The sequence below is a fragment of the Medicago sativa genome, chromosome 4 (assembly GCF_051527215.1).
Source record: "Medicago sativa cultivar Bolivia chromosome 4, Bolivia_mono, whole genome shotgun sequence".
In the NCBI taxonomy this organism is placed as follows: Eukaryota; Viridiplantae; Streptophyta; class Magnoliopsida; order Fabales; family Fabaceae; genus Medicago; species Medicago sativa.
In genome coordinates this window covers 86335598-86356370 of record NC_140752.1, presented here as the reverse complement: position 1 = coordinate 86356370, position 20773 = coordinate 86335598, and the positions used below count along the sequence as shown (strand labels likewise).

General features: G+C 33.0%; 2 protein-coding genes and 1 pseudogene across 3 annotated transcripts; 2 read left to right on the top strand and 1 right to left on the bottom strand.

The window, feature by feature from the left end:
- Window positions 1-2898: 2898 nt before the first annotated feature.
- LOC146933135 (F-box/kelch-repeat protein At1g67480-like) lies at window positions 2899-5531 on the top strand. Of its 2 annotated transcripts, none has more exons than XM_085704865.1 (3): window positions 2899-3030; window positions 3814-4544; window positions 4652-5531. In XM_085704865.1, exons 2-3 carry the CDS (start codon window positions 4006-4008, stop codon window positions 5277-5279), a joined length of 1167 nt encoding a protein of 388 aa, XP_085560991.1. In that variant the 5' UTR covers window positions 2899-3030; window positions 3814-4005; the 3' UTR covers window positions 5280-5531. The 2 variants fall into 2 exon arrangements, with proteins under 2 accessions (XP_085560991.1, XP_085560990.1); XM_085704864.1 differs by having other exon boundaries at window positions 2899-3051.
- A 107-nt stretch (window positions 5532-5638) lies between these two features.
- Window positions 5639-15772, bottom strand: GCS1 (glucosidase 1). Its single transcript, XM_085704863.1, has 22 exons — window positions 15398-15772; window positions 15246-15319; window positions 14515-14766; window positions 14164-14338; window positions 12496-12582; window positions 12307-12375; window positions 11373-11469; window positions 11089-11171; window positions 10794-10901; window positions 10194-10315; window positions 9908-10015; window positions 9747-9820; window positions 8897-9022; window positions 8734-8801; window positions 8109-8258; window positions 7980-8030; window positions 7121-7177; window positions 6852-7001; window positions 6651-6742; window positions 6455-6564; window positions 6326-6389; window positions 5639-6237 (listed from the first exon to the last, which is right to left on the bottom strand). Exons 1-22 carry the CDS (start codon window positions 15683-15685, stop codon window positions 6093-6095), a joined length of 2550 nt encoding a protein of 849 aa, XP_085560989.1. The 5' UTR covers window positions 15686-15772; the 3' UTR covers window positions 5639-6092.
- Window positions 15773-17601: 1829 nt separating this feature from the next.
- LOC146933133 (uncharacterized) lies at window positions 17602-18834 on the top strand (annotated as a pseudogene).
- The last annotated feature ends 1939 nt before the right edge of the window (window positions 18835-20773 follow it).

Sequence of the window (20773 nt, the reverse complement as noted above, 5' to 3'; positions counted from 1 at the left end):
TTATAATTTTCTGTGATATTAAAGGAACGCTTAATAGTGTACATAATATATTGTTTGGTGTTATTATAAAATAAATAAATATTTTTGTATGTGTGGATGCTCATAATATCTAATTTTTGTATATTGTCAGTGTGAAAAATTTACATTGCCACAAATCACAACTACTTTTATGTAATTTTAGAAGTAGTTATAGTTAGCATCAAACATTTTTATTAATATGTTAGTTTTGATTGATGGATGATGTGAGAATTTTTAGACTAACTTCTAATATAAATGGTGGAATAGATGACAGATGATTAGATACATATATCTATCTATGTTGTGTTGTGCAATTATTTACCCTTCATTGATTAATGAGAATGAAATCTATCTATTTCATTTCAAGGAGAAAGGTATCTTCCAAAAAAAAAAGTAATTAGGTAAACGAATTTTTGGCTGAGCTGTAGTAGAGAGATAAATCCGATTGCGTCGATCTTATGGCATCCATCAAAATCAAATAACTACACAACTAAAATGTCAACGATCATCATTTTTTTCCTTTTTTTTTTCAATTTTTTTATCTTATCTTATTTTTCATCTTATATTATTTCAATAGGCACTTTCGATTTTTTTACTTTATATATTCTTAGTCAATTGTGCTTAAATTGCGTGGGAAAAATTGGTCCTAATTAACGTGCTTTTGGATTTTTAACATTTATTTAGCCAACTTGTAAAAAAATAACATTTATCTAGCCAAATCTCGCAAAATGAAGAATATAGATTTTTAACTTTTGATTACAACGTTTTAGCTTTGAAAGCTAAATCAACGTTAACTATTGTTATATAAATATCTCATAAGTTATTCAGACTCCCTCATTGCTCTAAAGTGAGTAAAAACTAGAGGGTGAAGTTGTAACATAGAGAAGAAAATCAATATGCTAAAAAAAAGATTTGAATCTCTAAAGATTGTTCGATTCCCCGTTGGTGGAACTTGCTACGGCTATACTTGCATATATGCTTTGAAAAACTTCTTGCCTAGAAAGCAATTATTTTTTCTGCTTCTTTTTGTTTCTCCTTTTCTTCTATTACCAAAAAACAAGAGAAACACAACGACTACTAAACAGTTGTGGATACTATAAAAAAAAAAAATTACAACTAATTTTATTAAAAAAAAACAAACATTTTATTGATTTTCAACGTATGTATAAAAAAATTGAAACAAAAACTGAAAAGGAACACAATGACTACTAATATAATTTTTTTTTGAGGGATACTAATATAATTATTATTTTTAAGTTAAAGACTTTTAAGATAATTATCTTTCATATGTCATTAGAATTAATGTATTTTTTAATTGTGCCGGTGCCAATTATTATTTTTACTTGTTATCTCTAATTTTGACTTCTTTCCCTTAATTTTTTTTATCAAGTAGTTTAGTGGCTAGAGCTTACACGTTTTAATGTGGAGAAGTGGAGTGTTCGGGTTTTTTTTGTCAAGTAGTTTAGTGGCTAGAGCTCACATATTTTATTGTGGACAAGTGGGGTGTCCGGAGTTTGAACCTCGACCCCTGTATATAATATGTAATATTCCTACCAACTGAGCTAAGTTCACGGGGATTATTTTTCTAATACTAAGGGTATATTAATTATATTATTCATTGAGTGTATATTTGTTTATAATGTTCTCAAAAATATTTAAATGTATGAATCTAAATACGTCTCCTCATTTTTTTTTATCTAAACACGTAGTTTATATAACGAAAGACGTTACAATAATTTACACGAATTTTTTTAGTGAAGATAGGAATTTTATTTTTATTTTGAAGGAAGTGAAGATAGGATTTTGTCAAGCACCAAAAAGTACATTTCGATAATTTGTCAATGATTCCTTCAAAAAGTTTTTTGGCAATGATAATATCTTGTAAAGAAAATAATTTTACAATAAATTAATTACTGTGCAATTACAATGTAAAAATGTTTTAGACTACACTGGTAGTGCTATCTTATTTGGACACATTAAACACGGTACCATATTCAACATCAGACAAAATACAATTTTAATTTTTTTTTTTTTGTGGGGACACTTTTAATTTAGATTGTTTTATACTACTCCCTCCGTCCCGGAATATCTGACCTATTTACTACTACCTCCGTCCCTAATTATAGGACCCTTTTGCTAAAATCACAGGAATTAAGAAAGTTGATATTTGTATTAAAGTTGTTTGTAATCACTATTGTTTTTACAATTTTATCCTTAAGAGAGAGAGTTAGTTTATGTTTTCCATATGTTATTTATTGCTGATTGAAGAAAAATATGTATAATAAATAGGGGCATGTATGTAAAGAAATAATTAATGTAGTTGGAAATAACAAAGGGGTCTTGTAAAAAGGGACAAATAAAATTCTCAAAAGGGTCTTATAATTAGGGACGGAGGTAGTAAAAAAAAGTGTCCCAAAATAACTGAGTAATTTCAATTTTCAATACAACTTTCATCATTCCTAATATAATATAACTCTAATTAATACTACCTTCATCATTCCCAATTCAATATATTCCACTTTCCCCTTTATTTATACATTTTTCTTAATCTGTGTGAAAAACCAAACTGGCTCAGATATTCTGGGAGGGAGTAATGAGAGAGAAAATAATGATTAAAATTGTTTATAAGTTTCCCAAGTGGGGCAATTGCTTTGATGATTAAAGAATTTCCAATAGCACAAAAAAAAAAAAAAAAACTGAAACTGTTATCTTATCTTGAGTTGATTGTTATGATGACAAGAGAACAGAACATACTATTCAGATACACGAGGGTGAAAAGATATTATGACGTGGTTTTGTTGTGTCAGTGTTATCCTGTCTCCGACCGTTTTGTGTTTTGACTCCAAATTCCTATAAATATTTCTCAACTTTCTCTTTCTCATTCTTATCTTACATTACATTTTTACGTTGCATACTTTACTACATTACAGCACCACCATTTATCTATCTATCTATATATTCCATTGCATTTCATTTCCATTTACCATTCATTTATTCATATTCATTCTTCTTGTAAGTTCCTCTTCTTTTCTTGTAAGTTCCTCCTTTTCTTCTTCTTCTTCTTCTTCTTCTTCTTCTTCTTCTTTTCCTTCTCTTGTTTTTATTCAAATTCGAATTGTTACATATATTTACACCTTATAGTCTTCATTCAAAATAGATCACAATTGTCCTTTATTTATTTCTTGCTTATTTATCCATTGATGTTATCATGAAAACTTTATCTATCGTTGAACTTAATTCAACCAGGCCTAACATTTATATATTTCTTATCAGAATTTATCACTTTGTTTTTCTCTTTCATTTTTCTAATGTTGAGATCATAAATGTTTATGATGGATCTTTCTTTGATGTCAAATTATTAGTCTTTTACCTTTTAGATTATGATATTGTTTACGGATATAGACATTCTTGACCCAATGATGTATCCATGATCAGTGATGTGTTTTTTGGTTTATGTTAATCCTGCAGATTCATTTATTTTTAATTATGTTTTTCTTTCCCAATTGAATATATTTATGTGCTGTTTGGATCGACTTATTTAAGTTTATCTACATGCATAAGCACTTTTGAGGTTATCTGAAAAGCTTATGGAAATAGATTACGGCATGTCCCTCGTGTTAAGTTTATTTTCATAAGTTCTTTTTGGAAAGTTTATGAAAATTGTTTGACTTTATTTTATCCTTTGTTATAGAAATATACAACCACTTATATGATAAATGTTTATGCTATAAGCATTTAATTAAGTTGTTTATCTAATTTTTTTAAATCTTATGCTACCTTTTTTTCTCCAATTAGTTGATTTATTCAGCCAGCCGATATGAAACTTGAAGAGAGTGAAAGTTACAGTTGGCCGAGGCTTGGCATGTTCAAATGACCTATACTGGTTGATACTCAACAAGACATTTTCGCATTGTTTGGTTGATTGATTGGTTGCAGAAAAATATTCGCTACTTCTTGATTGATTGTGTGTGTAATTTCTGGTTAAAAATGCCTGGTTTTGTGGCTGTCAAGAAGAGATTTTCAGAGAAAAATGTGTGTTTTTCCAATATGGTGAATCAAGAGAAGCCATCTCTTTTGAAAGGTGGTCATAGTGTGAGGTCTGAGGCTGTAGATGATGTTATTGATGATGATAGCCCTATTCTTTCTGGGCTCCCTGATGATGTTTCAAAGCATTGCCTTGCACTCGTGCCTCGTTCTAACTTCCTAGCTATGGGCGGTGTTTGTAAGAGATGGAAATGCTTTATTCAAAGCAAGGAATTCATAACCGTGCGAAAGTTGGCTGGGCTGCTTGAGGAGTGGCTTTATATCTTAACAGCTGATAGTGAAGGAAAAGGAAGTCATTGGGAGGTTATGCATTCATTTGGTCATAATCGCCGATCTCTTCCACCAATGCCTGGTCCAAGGAAGGCTGGGTTTGGGGTTGTGGTTCTTAACGGAAAGCTTCTTGTTATGGCTGGCTATTCATCAACTGATGAAACTGTTTCTGTTTCAGCAGAGGTTTACCAATATAATTCCAACCTCGACAGGTATGTTTGTATTATGCGATTCGAATAAATCATCTTGATATATTATTCAAATCAGTCCTTATGTCTTTCAGCATTGGTATATTTACAGTTTGTAATTGATATTGCAGTTGGATCAGATTGTCAAACATGAATGTGGCTCGGTACGACTTTGCTTGTGCAGAAGTCAATGGCTTGGTTTATGCTGTTGGGGGATATGGAGCAGAAGGTGACAGTCTCTCCAGCGCCGAGGTTTATGATCCGGATACTGACAAGTGGACAGTGATTGAGAGCCTACGTCGTCCAAGATGGGGATGCTTTGCCTGTGGATTAGAGGGCAAGCTCTATGTGATGGGTGGAAGGTCGAGCTTCACAATTGGAAATTCTAAGTTTGTTGATGTTTACAACCCTGAGAAGCATAGTTGGATGGAGATGAAAAATGGGTGTGTTATGGTAACTGCTCATGCAGTACTAGAAAAGAAGTTGTTCTGTATGGAGTGGAAGAATCAACGGAAGCTATCGATATTCAATCCAGATGATAATTCATGGAAAACGGTACCAGTACCCCTGACGGGGAGTTCGAGTGTTGGTTTTAGATTTGGGATACTGAATGGTAAGCTTTTGCTGTTTTCACTGAAGGAAGATCCTACATATAGGACTTTGTTGTATGATCCAAATGCAGAGCCGGGGTGTGAGTGGGGAACTACTGATATAAAACCATCTGGTTTGTGCTTGTGCAGTGTAACTATCAAGGCCTGAAAGGGTTTACTGCATCTGAACTGAAGACCTTGATAGAGTTGGCAATGGAGTTACGGTTCTATTTTGTTTTAAGTATGATTGTAGTGTACAGGGTTATGAAAAAAGTTTGCGTCCACAATTTTGGCTGCAACATTAAGTTTTTTTTTTTTTTTTTTTATGTCTATCTAATTGCAATGTGATTGAAATGATCAAATCAGTTGTATTTGACTGATTTATAAAAGTTTGATAATGATGACTGTTGTTTCCCTGGAATTATATGCATATGAGAGGTTTTAATAGAGCTTCTGCTTGCGTTCGTTTTATCATGCTATACCCTTACCCTTATGTCTGGTGTACACAAAAACAAAAACAAAACACAATAAAGAAAACAGAACTCTATCTAATATTTTTATGCAAACAGTTCTTACAGCGGCAGTGTTTAGAAGTGATACATACAAGATTTGGACATTATAATGGCTGAGGGCACAGGAACAAGAACAACTGAAGATGGGAATTCAATCTGAACTTGCTTTTCTAGCCTTTGTATTCTTAAATGATACAGTCTGGTGTTAATTCTATTCTCATTATTGAAACAAAAAAAACCAACATAACTTGGTAACAGAAACCGATAGGTTGGGACATTCATTATTTCCTCCTTTACCATTTAAATGTTCAACCACACATACATAATTTCTCTCTTCTAACTATTGGGGTTTGGCTATGAAAATCTAATTATCTCTGGAATCTATAAATTTAATATAACATTTCAACTACAACGCTGCAAATTTAATAATCTGCCTTTGTATACGTCATACCCTCACCACGGTCTTTATTCTATATTGTGCCATATGCTTCTGCCATGATTAATACTACAAGTGATGTCCAACCCGTAAATGGACGTGCTCCTTTTCCCTTGCCTTTAATCTGATCGTACTGCTCCCAGAAAAATCCAGTCTCTTGATAGTTACGTACTATATTTCTGCAATACGAAGGAAATACATTGTTTTAAAAACCAACTAATAGCTTTAAACAAGTTTCCAATACTACCAAACAAAATCAAACAATACCTAATTAAATTGCTTCTCAATTCTGTGTATATAGCTTTGGCTTTGTTCCGATATGGTCCATTCTCTGCAAAATTCAACCTACAGATTAGTTTCAGGAAACACAATAAAGTGGAATATCTGCAGATATACCTTTTGAATAATGGTGGAGTGCTGAAAGAACTCTGTAATTCATGTTTATCCAAATGGGACCTCTCCAATATGGAGGATCATGCTCAGTGTTGCGTTTCATGTACATGGAACTGTGGAATAAAAAAAATTCACTTTTGGTTCTCACTAAAATCAACAAAAGAATAAGGTCACTCAAATTAAATCCTAGGTTGTAGACCTTGTTTTGGCAAGAGAACGTAGTCCATAGTCAGTCCATAAGAGGCTGTTATTTGAAATGAGTTCAAGCTGCTTTTCCAGAATCCATGATCCCTAAATGAGACAGTAATATTAAAAAATGCATCTAATTGGGAAATCATTCAAAACAAGGACCAACTTCTTAGCATAAAAAATAATATCAGAATTAACACGCATTACTCACAGGTGGAATGATTCTCCCCATGAATGGGAACAGACTAACATAACCAATGTGAGGAACCAATCTTAATACAGGCCTCTTCGAAACATCCCGGACAAGCTGACGAGAAGCATAATTTTGTCCAGTCTCCATCTCTTTCCATTTTAGTTGAACCTAGCATGGTTAAGTTTGTGAGATTATCTCATTTTTCAGACTTGAATGAAAAACACATTCATTGTTATCCTGCAAGGGTAAGGCACCTAATACTAAAGATAAATTACTGGGCAGTATACCTTTTCTGTATGATTTCCAAAATCAAAGTAAGCACCATAAGCATCATCAAAATGCATCTGGTGGACATGAAACAAAAATTAGGCATGGCATAATAATAGTAGCAACCAATTGACTTTTAGTGTTCACCAAGCAAACATTAGATTAAATCAACTGCATAGTTTGCTTTCATTTTTCTTTTCGTAAATACAAGTCAAAAAGGAAAATCGGATTATTTTTACCATATCAAAGTGCATCAATTATCCATTTATCCAATATAAACACAATTGGACTACTACATTACAGGATGCACAATTGGAAATTTCAATTCAGAGAATAAATGGGAAGAATTATTCCATGGAAGTCCAGTATGCTTATAACCAACAAATTCATGCATTTTATATGCAAGGATGCCTAAGATGTTCACATTCCTTAGTAACTGTATAATAATAAGCTTGAAGTGGTCTAGACTCTAGAGGAAGAAACTAACACTCCATTTTGACAAGACTCTTGAAATTCTCATTATCTAAGTTGTAAGAAAAAGTCAGGCTAAACCTTGCTTTCCAAACTGGAAAACTTAACATCTATTTTGAAGGAAAACTTTTAAAAAAATTATGAACTAGTTTTGATTAAAAAAAAAAAAAGAAGAAGAAGACGACTTTATCTAGAAAATAGTAATTTGTTATATCTGTTATATTTAGATCCAAATTACTCTGTAAATGCTAACTATGTGCTACGTTTTCATTTATCATTTTTCCTCTCCTCTTTATCTTGACTGTCGTTTGCTCTTGCTCCTTTGTTGCATCACCAGCAGCAGAGACGAAAGTAAAAATATCATGGTACCAGCTCTGAAGAAATGAGCGAGGGAGAAAAGGTAAATACCTGGTTCAGTAACTCATGATCTGATAGCAATTTAGCAGTAGATCCATAATTCTGCATCATTTCATTCATTGAGTCCATTAGATTGATGATTTAACTTTATGATGCTTACATTTATTTTACAAATTTTACCTTGCCAGGCCTGGTTTCTTTATCCAACAACTTCTCAATGGAATGCATACAGTCTGCTGCTAGTAACATCCAGCATCTAAGATCCAAGTGGCGTTCATCTTCACTTGGGTGCGAAGCACGTGGGTAATCATCTAATCCAGAGGACAGTGACTGAAAAGGCCAAAAATAATGTTACATAGGAGCATGAGTCTTTGGTCAGGATCAGGAAAGTTGCCATGAATCACGATTGATCGACAAAAACACTTATGGCTATTTCATGTGATCCTTGGATGTAATAGTTCAAAGAACAGCATAACTGCTAATTAAAATAAATTCAGGTTTCAGACTCATTCACTGTCCATGTTTATGAGTTTCAAATTTCAAGTAACAACAGTGAAAGCCATCCAAGCGGCTCAAATCTTTTGTAAAAATTGTTTCTATTATATTCTCTGTTGATACACTACATCGACAATCTAGTTCCGGCCTGTTGTAATAGCAACACATCAATACATTTTTCACATGCAGTTTCCTTAATTAGCTTGCATTATAAGAATGCCAAAGGTTATTTTTTGGTCAAGTTAATATGCCTTGTGCCAAAGATTAAAACTGTTGACAATTTCAGAAAGAGAAAGAATGCATATCATGCCTTGGGATTTAATTCACGCATTGTTCTGTTATCTCGTCCATGCCAGTAGTAGCTGCTCATTTGTTTGCCTGGATTAATAGAGATGATAAATGATAAAAAGATCAGAAAGGAAAATAATAAATTTCCAGCATTCAAAAAGATCACACACGCATATAGCATATACCTGACTGAGTTGTATTGAACCATTGGAACCATGCTTCCAATCGAGCAAAGGAGCGCTCTAGGAACATAGAGATCTCACTTCTATCCTTTGCAGTGAACTCATTATTCTTCAAGCCAGTAATTATGTCTACAAAAACAAATATTCAACTACTTTGGTTAAGAGTTGGGACATAATAGAAAAAGATTGGAGGGTGGAAGGAGAGCAAAGAATAAACAGAAAATTTTATTTTTATAGTATGTAACTGCTGAATGGAGTGATAGATTTTATAAGCTTTATAAAATCTTCAAGCCCCATATGATCAAATAATGCATGTAATGAAAAGAGAATCATATGAACATATCTACATTCTTAAGAATAGATTGAGTTAGTTTGCAGATTAGATTTCTCTGAAAATGCAAGTAATGAAAATAGTGTCAAATCCTAAATGATTTCTTTCCAGCATTCCCAAGATATCTCAACATGTATTCAACACAACAAACTAGTGTTAGTCGTGTTTCTGATCTAAGGTGATATTCATCAATATGCTTCATATAACTTGTCAAACCTTCTCCATAAATTTATAACCCAGAAACATTTTAAGAATCACAAAATACAGCCAATTGTAAGTTAATAACCAAGAACATAAGAAGAAAGTTACAAAGAAAGGTTGGCCGAGGGAATAAAAAATAACCAGGTGGGAAGTTCATAATCATCGCTTCTTAATGAGAAGAAAATATAATCGTGGACCTACCCTATGGCACTAGGACATATTGGTTGCCTTCATTATGAAATAATGATTCTTGTAGGTCATAGCTATAAAGAAAATAGGATAATATAAAGGGATAAATTGGGAAGGAACGTTAACATATACCACTTAATGCTAAAAACATAGTTGGAGGATTTCCATTTGTTGGATGCTGAGGAACAAATTCATCTGGGACCCTACTGCAAGTACATAAGAATCTGTGTCACTAGGACAGATATAAACATTAAATTTACTGTAATTACTTTAACAAAAAGTTGGTACTGCACCTTAATGCTTCAGCCCCGAGAATTTGTTCACGTGGTATCCATCCATCAACGTTCATCAAATCTAACCAGTGACCAATGATATCCAACGAAATACGAATATCCCAACGCCTGATTAATGTTCATAAGTACAAATAAAGTATTCTTACATATTACAGACGATTTGATTGATAAATAAATACAACAAATCACTCATAAGCACTTCAAGACAATTTCATGCAAAACCAATAAAATAATAAAAATGATGACAACTGTGGTCATGAAGGACATCATTAGCTAGGAAACTGACCAGATTAGAAGTTGATGAAAACCTTCATCCCATAGAAATCCTCTTGGAAAGAAAGACCGACTTGGTACAGCTGTATAAAGCTCAGCAGGCCAATATGATACATAATCAACATGTTCCCTAAACTGCAAAGGAAAACAAGCAGCTGCATATTTATCTGAATCCTAAATTTCTGAAAACTAATTTAAAGTACAAATGAAAGCAATATGCTGGCTAAAAAGGAAAACTAAAACCATTGGCAGCAATTAATCAAGGAACAGAGGCACACTGTTCAGATAAGAAACTTAAGAGTAATAAGGCAAACAACATGCATAAAGAATTATAGACAAAGTAACTGACAGCACATCTCTATTCCAGCATACAATTCACTTCTAGAAGCACTGAAGAAATTTTTAGCCAGAACTCAGTCCTTCGTTAGTTAGCAATCTTCTGTCTTTTACTTCTTTTTTTTTCTGTAATGCATCTAAATTGTATGTTTTACCGAGATAAAATAAAGCACATGAAAGATAACTGTCAAACTAATGATTATCCTATGGTGCGGCATATGATATTAGACAAGGGCATGCTATGCAATAAAGGCCATCACAAACTAAAGTAACTTACATTAAGGGTTCTTGACAGAGCAATTTTTGACTGGCCATAGAAGTAACCGATGCCGCCTAATAAGCTTCCAATAGCAGCTTTACCGGCAGAAACGGATTCTGAGTCCACCTGGAAATCCACTAATATGATAAAGAATTTACTTCTACCAACCACAAACTTTTGAATGAATTGACTCAATCATATGACATTTGAGAGATTCATAATAAATTAAAAGACCAAACAAGCATAATACATCATTGATTTAGAGAAAGTGAAATAAAAGAATAAATAAGTCAAAGGACAATAAACTTACTACCTTCTCTGTCAAATTGAAAACTTTCTCAATCTTTTCATCAAATGCCTGTTCTTTATATTTCAGTTCATTGGACAGTGAAGCTCCTAACATTGAAGAGAAGAACAAACAATTACACCTCAACTTTAACATTGATGTTAACTAAATACTCTCTCCGGTTTTAAATATAAGCAAATGTCAAAACGCATTTACACACCATATTTTTAAATTTGTTTTCCCTCCTCATGAAAGCACATAAATTTACACACCATATTTTTAAAATTAGACAACACAAAAAGGGTAAAAACCTGTAAGACTATGGATGCGCTCTTCCACTCTTGAACTTCCAGAATCAGTTCCTGATATTAGCACAATATCTGTAGTGAAAGGAAAGCCACCAATAATCTGCACCATGAAGTTAAAAAAAACGGGAGGGTTGTTATATTTTTTGTCCCTATAAAATGAAGGAATGAGGGAAATTTTGTTTTGTTGTGTAAAATTTTTGCTTTGGTTTTCATCCCTCTTTGAAAGTATTGTTGCCGGTCCTTGTAAAATAAGCAAATTTAGGTTTCTCGTTCCCATTTCGTTTTCGTTTCCATTTCACTAAAATCTAAAACCACTGTGTTTTATTCCTACAATTCATTTTTGGGCAAAAAAGCAGAATTCATTTTAGGAATAGGACTCAATAAAAAAAGGGTCTTGCTAACGAGTACCCTAAGGGCATTGTTTAAGGTTTCAAAACAAGGTAATTATTCCTTGAAAAGTTAAATATATCTCTTCTCAGAGTAATAAAAACACAACTTCACATGAAAAATTCCTTTACTAGACTTGTTAAACAACACCATTGGGGCGCGCATTGGCATTTGCTTAAAACTTAAAAAAAATTAGGAGAGTCATATGCAAATATGGCACCACAAGCATTATTGGAAATCGCCTTGGAAGATCACTTGACCTTCAGTAGGCACAGAGTACGGATGTCATAACGGTAGGGACGAAAAACAGTGATTTCATATATTAGAGAAGATAAACAATTTTTTTTATTAGGACCAAATACCAAAATACACAGATATTATGAAGACCAAAAACATATTTGACTTCAGAAAAAGAGAAGCACATGATGTGACAGCAAAATCAACTAGTAAAGATACTTTCAAGAGACAGTTGGATTATGCGTCTATATGCTCACAAAGCTGTGCACAAGTTTTTTTTAAATGGGTCTCAAAACTACATATGCTTTGTTACCTGAAAAGCCAACACGTTAGAAGATTCGTCTGATGAGTCAGATAGTTGCAGCTGAGCATGCTTTCTTATCTACCAAGATATGCACATAAGCAGAGATATCAGTAAAACCCTCAAAATAATTTCAAAACATATCTTCAATTACATGAAAATTATATCATTATATAAATGGAATTGAACACACTAACATACTTGTGATGCAAGATTTTCCTCAACAAGATCAGACAAATTGTGAAAGTGAGGTGTGTGAAATCCAGAATAATGCACTTTCAGATCATCCTGGAAAAGAAAAACATAAGAGAGCAACGGGGTTAGGAATAACATTACAGAGAATCAAGAATGGCAATTACTATGTCAAAACAAAAAATAGATCTGACAATTTTTCACCCAATAGTTAATAACTAAATAAAAGCACATTATATACTCTGTGATATGTCGAGATATCCCTTATTTCCTCTATATAAATATTCCCTCTTTCCTCGTACATTTCTCTAATGTAATTACTAATTAGGAAAGAATATAGGAAGATTAGGCTGTAGTTAATAGTACCTATAATCAACAGATTGTAGTTTCACATTTATCATTACAAAATTCACAAGGCTACAATAAGTCCATTGATACGGTGGTCCCTTTGTTGACCCTAGTAGATATCAAAAACTAGTTTAAAATTAAACTATCTTCCTATGACTAAACTTCACATATCATTTGCTGTAAATGCTGAGTAAATTCCTAGATTCTCCTTGCAATATTCATTGGGATGTAGTAATCTTGATATATCAAAAGGATCTCCACTAAAATTATTAATTCAGAAGAACATATGCCATACTAATGTTGTTGCAAATACAGATGGATATTAGGCTAGATGCCCCGATTATCGATGATCAATCTCTAGTTAATGTGTTATTCTTAGAGGAGGGGATGTTATTTCCAGATCCCTCGGAGAGATAGATCAACAAGCTACGAGTCTTGCTATATGTGAACTTAATTGGTTGAAAGTTGAAACAACTACTCAGAGTTAAAGTTTTTCAAATCAGAGCCACGAGTCTCATCTGTATCATACGACAGCCTGACAGGGTTTTGAAGGGTTTGGGCGGGGAGGGCTAACTCTATATTTCAAAATATATTAGATATTTTCAAACAATTGAAAGAACAAAATGATAAATGATCATATAATACTTCAATTACGCTTAATTAATTTTAAAAAACATTATATAGTGTCTGTAATTTAAAAGAGAAAAGTAAGCCATACACTCCCCTCCTAAACCCTGCATCCAAACATACCTTAAGAGATTGGTTGTTAATTTACTTATGAAAAGATTCTTTTTGGGGATATCATTGCATCTTTTAAAAATTCTCATTTTCAGCTGGTTGATATTTTCACCAAGTCACTCAAAGCGGCAAAGGAGATCTTATTTATGTACAAAGCTTGACGCACGTGACATGTATACACACCCCAGTTTGGGAGGGAGTGTTGAGATATCCCTTATTTCCCACTTTCCCTAATTTCCTTTTTGTAGATGTAGATATTCTATATTTCCTTGCATATTTGTCTGTTGTGATTATTACTTGCGAAAGATTATAGAAAAGATCAAAGGGATTCTAATTGTACCTTATAATGATAAATACACAAGGTGTGAGTTAATCTCTCAAACATCAATTTTAGTCTCATATTCAACTATATGTTTGCTTTAAAATGTGGAGATTCATAGGTTTATAAAATTAGTAAACTCTTTCATAGAACGAAGTAGGAAAAACAGATGACTCACAAGTGCCTACCCATAAACTCCAAAAATAAGTCCAATGGTAGTACAAACAAGCTAATCTTGAATGTTTAATCATAATGCCACTTCATAGAATTACCTTGGACTTTAAATGTAGCTGCCAATCCCCAATGTCTGATCGAGAGCCAGATGCAAGTAAAGAACTCTCGTGAATGTCCAAGTTCTCTCTACTTACATCTAGGACATTACCACCTTCATCGGCCAAATAGAAAAAGAGCTGGGCACCCCTCCCAAATTCTTCATTCCACTTAGACCTGGGGTTAGACGACAAAAACAAAGATGTTCAATGGATAAAAATCACTATATACCAATACTCCTAATGGGAAACAAACCTGTCACTATCTACTTTCCAATAAGAAGAAACTACAAACAAAGTTGGTCTGCAACAACACTTATACGAAAGTGATTTTAAGTTAGAAGTATCACTTACTTATCAACTTGCACATCAATTCGAACTGCCCAGTCCCCTCCATAACCACTGTCATCACCCTTTGATTTTAAAAACTCAGTAGTCAAGATGATGCCGTGGTCAACGAGTACTTGGTGCCCATAATCACGCCCATTATGCTTTTTCCAACCATAAGTACTTAAGTCATCCTCGTGTCTACAAACATGCCTCAAGTGATATCTACCGTCCTTCACACCAATCCACATTAATCCAGCCATCAAAGATTGTGGAGTCCTGACAATAAACAGAAACAAACCCGCAAAAGAACAGAAAAGTGAGAAAATCAAATGTTGTTGACATAGGCATCCCACACAGGCACACACACAACTTATTTGAATTGACTTATTTTAGCTAATTCACTGGCATAAACACTTGTGAGTCTATCTGAGGTGATGGAAACAAATTATGACATGTTGATAAGTTGTTGCTCGCTTATTTTCATAAGCTCTCCAGGATAACTTATAACTTATATGAAAACAACTTATAACTTATATGAAAAATGAAAACTATTTGACTGTATTGTATCTTTTGTTATATAAAATAGCATATAGATAATCACTTATATATTGAGCGCGCATTCCCTAGCTTAATTAAGTTGTTTATCCATACAGTACTATATAGCGACCAATTTTTGTGTGATGCAGGATTTACAACTTTACAAGCATGAATCTGTAAAATATTTATACGACTGGTAAAATGAAAGTAGTATCTACCTGGCACGAATTCCGAGATAGAGATGAGGACGATACGTTCCCCAATACAAACTCTCCTTATGCTCACCTTGAAACTGCGACAACAGTGAAACTCGATTCATACATATAAATCAAATTCATCTAATTCTGAAAAGGATGAAGTTGAAGTTAACCTGATCGAGGTCCATGATCTTCGGCGCGGGAAGAGGCGTAACAGCACGAGGAAGACGAGGTTCAGCAACGGAATTAACTAAGTGACGAATGAGAAACAAAATGATGAAGAATGCGATGAAGCTGATAGCGAGAACAATTTTGATGCTGACATTGTCGAATAACGGAATGCTGCTTCCGTATTTGCTTCTTCCTCTGCGGCGGTTAAATTTCGGCCTTCCTTCACCGGCATCGGGTTCGGAGGAAGATCTGACTCTGCTCCGAGCGGCAGTTCTTCCGCTTCCGGTCATTTCTAACGGATCGTCGATTAACGACGGTGCTGCCACATAGGTTTTCGAGTGAAGAGAGTGTTTTATAGTTAATGAGAATCAGAGAATGAGCAGTGTTTGCAGTTTAACGTATTGGAGCTGTAGGGGAAAACTGACGGAGACGGTGGTTTGACAGAAACTTTTTTTTTTTTTTTTGGTTTGACGGAAACTTTTTTACCTACAAAAAAAAAAATCAGTTTGGGCCGTATTTAGCTTGGGTTCAGATAATTGCTCTTTAGGTCTCTCGTGTTACTATGAAGCCTCCCGGATATATCACAAGATATCTTATGATCAGGAACAAAGCCCGAAATTAATGTAAGGAAGGGTCGAGTTTAAAAGTATAATTTAGTAAGTGAAAATTGAATTATTGAATGTACGAGATATAAAAAAAATTAAAATTATAAAATATATCCAAAATTAATATAGTAAAAGAAGCATAAAAAGAGTTGGTCGTAGCACTCTTTCAATGAGTATACAAGAATTTGATTAACGGGCCTCAATTAAATTTTTGACATAATTCACCAATTGAGTGAGTGCAACATCTTTAAGTACATCAAACTCATAGTGTTGCAACCCGTATTTTAATTGAGTGAGTGCGTCATTGAGATTTAAGGTTGTACTTGTATAAGAAAATATGAAAGAGTGAAAATGCAAACGTTAAAGAATGAGTTCGTGATAAAAGTTTGAGTAGTGAATGGTTGGTGGTGTGAGGAACATAAATTAAAACCATAAAAACTATACTCATCTTTATATTTTGAATTCACAATTTTTAAAATTAAAATTTTAAATTGAATGAATTAAAATCAAAGTCTTAACCACCATTTGTGAATGTGATTCAAAAACCGCATCCACTAGACATTTTTCGTCGGATAATTTCCAAAACTCCGATAGCTTTAACGTTCTTTACATCGTCTAGAGAAGCGACCACCGTAATCACCACCACAACGGGCCTCCGTCCTCCCATTGAAGGATAAGACCTGAACCTTACGTTGAGTTTTATGCCCCCTATTCGGGTGAACTTTAGCAAATGTTGCAACATTTTTCCCAAGGTTTTTGAGGTTTTCTGTCCTGAATCTCACTTTAAACTCATAGGAAGTTGTCACTTCATTATTCATGACTTCAATAACAGGTAATTACAATTCACCAACACAACAAATAATTGGGTAACCATCTTTTATTTAAAAAATCGTCAAACATGACAAATTAAAGAGTTGTGCTTGAACGTCACTATAAAATATCACTGCTATGTATCATTTAAACTTGTATTTTCCGACAAATTTTTTCATAACATGATTAAAAATAAATAATCTATAGTGTATATAATTTAATCATGTTTTCCAACAATTTCTTTCATAAGATAATTTAAAAAAATTATCTCATGGATGGTAAAAACTAACTTTCCCATAGTGGGAAAAAAACAAACATTTCCCAAGCTAAATGGCACCCTAGTTCTATAGGAAACAACTCCTAAAAAAACTCTTGATTGACACATGTTAGCGGTTAACCCATCACAATTTAATAGTCAAAGATGAAATTCCTATTCCTTTGCAGTTATCGTTAGGATTCCTTTTTGAAATAGTTAACACATATACAATTAACAATCAAAGAAGGAGAGAACACGACAAGTTTCTTTTATGTTTTACATTCTTGCATGAACTCTCACCCAACACATCATTCTTACATCCAATCAATAAAAAAAATGACATATATTATTAACTTTAAAAAAAGTGCGATTTTAATTAAGGAAATGGAAACATAAATGGTGGTCGGTTCTTGTCGGTTAAAGAAAGTGGAAAAAGGAGAGAGAAATATTAAAAATAATGAGAAAAAATTCTGATATTAATTCTTTTTATTATTTTAATGAGGTGTTAGATTTTAATTGGTTGAGTGTAAGAATGATGTGTTGGGTAAGAGTTCACCTAACAATTTCTCATTATACATTATATGATATCGTTTAACTGGACTTATTTACTTATATGTACCAAATATTCCTAGCTAGGGATGATTTCTTCTTAGTTTCAGTTTTGACTCTAGTCACATGATATTAATATTTAGCATTTAAATCATCGAAGGTCAGTTCAATCATTCTCATCTCAATTTTTGTTTTGTTTATGCTGTGGAATTTAGAATTTTACTTGTGTTTCTTACCTCTTAGTTTTGAGTTTGTTTAAAATTTTGTTCCAGCTTTCTGATCTGATTTTGGATGGAAAAGGGATTATGAATTTGGCTAATGGTGATGTTTTCGATGGTTCTTGGTCAAATGGATTTAAACATGGATATGGAGTTTATAGATATGCAAATGGTGATGTCTACAATGGAAATTGAGAAAAGGGGAAAACAGATGGGAAAGGAATTATGAATTGGGCTAATGGTGTTGTTTTCGATGGTTGTTGGTCAAATGGACTTATACATGGATTTGGAGTTTATAGATATGCAAATGGTGATGTCTACAATGGAAATTGGGAAAAGGGGAAAATAGATGGAAAAGGTATTTTGAATTGGCTAATGGTGATGTTTTCGATGGTTGTTGGTCCAATGGACTTATACATGGATCTGGAGTTTATAGAAATGCAAATGGGGATATCTATAATGGAAATTGGAAGAAAAGGAAAAGGGATGGAAATGGGATTATGAATTGGGCTAATGGTGATGTTTTTAATGGTCGTTGGTCAAATGGACTTAGACATGGATCTGCAGGAGTTTATAGATTCGCAAATGGGGATGTCTATATTGGAAATTGGAATGAAGGGAAAAGGGATGGAAAAGGGATTTTGAATAAGGCTAATGGTGATGTTTTTGTTGGTTGTTGGTCAAATGGACTTAGAAATGGATCTGGAGTTTATAGATTTGCAAATGGAGATGTGTACTTCGGAAACTTCAAGAGTAACCTTTTCCATGGACACGGAAAGTTCACTTGGTCGAATGGAACAATATACGAGGGTGATTGGGTGGATGGAGAAATGACAGGGAACAGATTGATGATACCAAGCCTTCTTTGGAGATTTCTCCAGAGAATCAAATCTATTATTATCTGAAGCTTAATTTTCAACAAAGGATCATGTAAGTTATTTAATCTTTAATTGTATTATAAAAAAGTGATATAGTATTCAATATGGTTACTATTATTACCACCTTTCGTTCAACTGTTCTATACTTAAATATTTTATAATCATGGCCTTGTGTAGAAAATAATTTGACTAATAGATCATATGGCTTCAAAAATGTATAGAATGGTTGCAGACCGATTTGATAAGTTCCATCAAGTTAAAGAGTTTATTAGTGTATTCATGTTTACTTGCTGCTTGCTTCCCAAGTCAAACTAATATAAGAAATAATTTATTACGTAAGTATGTGTTTAAGTTGTAAATGGAAAATTGGAAATAGTCACAAAATCATTTCAGTATCGGATTAAGGTACATGAACTCGACAAGACAACATTATAGATAAATTAATAAAGAACCTGCAATTTGTGATAATAACCTGTTATTGATAAGCTATGGACACTTATCAGAATGATGTGATATTCCGTTGTAATCTGGAAACCTAAAAATTAGTTTATGATATTAGTTTATTAGGCTGGTTCGAGCATATGGTTGATAGGACCAAAACTTGCCCAAAATTGATGGTTATGGAGTATTGAAGATGTATTAGCTTTTGCATCCATGTTGAGCTATGACTGAGATAAATAGTCTCAAAAGAAGTTTTAGTCTGGCGTATTAGCTGTTTGGTTATGGAGTATTGACGAAGTCCTCACGACGTATCAGACTTTTTATTTATTTTTTTAAATTGCGGGATGTATCTGACACGGACATCACATGTACTCTGCGTTTATGACATCTAATCTCATGTTCGCCGATGTTTTGTTTTTCCTATGCAGAGATCATGACGATGAGAAAGATGAAGAAGCACAGTCAAGAGTTTAGTTTAGCAGTAGTTGTTTTTGGAGTCAGCTTTTTTATATTTCTTTACATCAAGTGGAACTTTGTCATGCAGTTTCAATTTTTGGAATTCACTAGCACTAATTCTCAAAACATCTTAACCTGTTGCAGTTTATTGGGTGAAATCAAAAAGAGTAATGTTTGTGCAATTCAAGCATCAACCAAAACATGTTTATTTGATAAAATATATATGGATGGGTTGGTATTGAAATTGCATCAAAAATAAAAATCATTTGCACATTTTATATAGGGTTAAATCTTGAATTATTTCTGGTTGTGGAAAATCTTGAATTTGTACAAAGAGAATTTTTTTTCTTCTCATTCTTTCGCTATGTTTCCTAAATTGTCTCCTAAGGTTAGAAAGTTTGTATATGAATATGAAAAGTGTAGGAAAAAGAAAAGAATTATGAGTTAACTCAATCTCAAATAGGAGATCTTGATAAATTTATTATAAAAGAATCACAAATTCTTGTTGATAATCAAAACGTTGATGATGTTGATGTTGGGTATGGACAATGCTTTAAAAGTTGGAAGGATAATTAAGGTTCACTTAATTCCGATATAACTAAGTTTTGCACACCATGTTCAAGCCCATAATGTATGCCTTGTAAAAACCAATATATCATTAGACTAGGTATCACAAAAAATACATAGAAAAAATATTGGCTTAGATTTATCCAAATATAAACTTAGAGATTTTTATTAACGTTTATTCTATTGTAGTTTACATGGAAGGTTGTGTATAAATTGGACCCGTAAGAAAATTGGTCCATGATGGACCACATTTTTCAATGGCTAGATTAGAGCATTCCTCTCAAATTTACCATGGTCTATATGTATTCAATCTAACTCATTTTAACTTTATCTCTAACACTACACTCACTCTCTCTATTAAATGAAAAATGATATTTAAACAATCAATTTGTGATAAAAAAAAAATTTGTACTCACATTATATATACTTTTTCTATTGTTTTGATTCACATTATATTTTTTCTTTCTCTTTTTATTATTTTGATTTCCGTATCAATACATATTTTCTTTGTAAATTTATGATTGTTTCAAAAGTTTTATTTTGGTTGTCCAACTCTAAATATATTTTCGGTTGCACTCTTAATTGACAAAAATAGTCC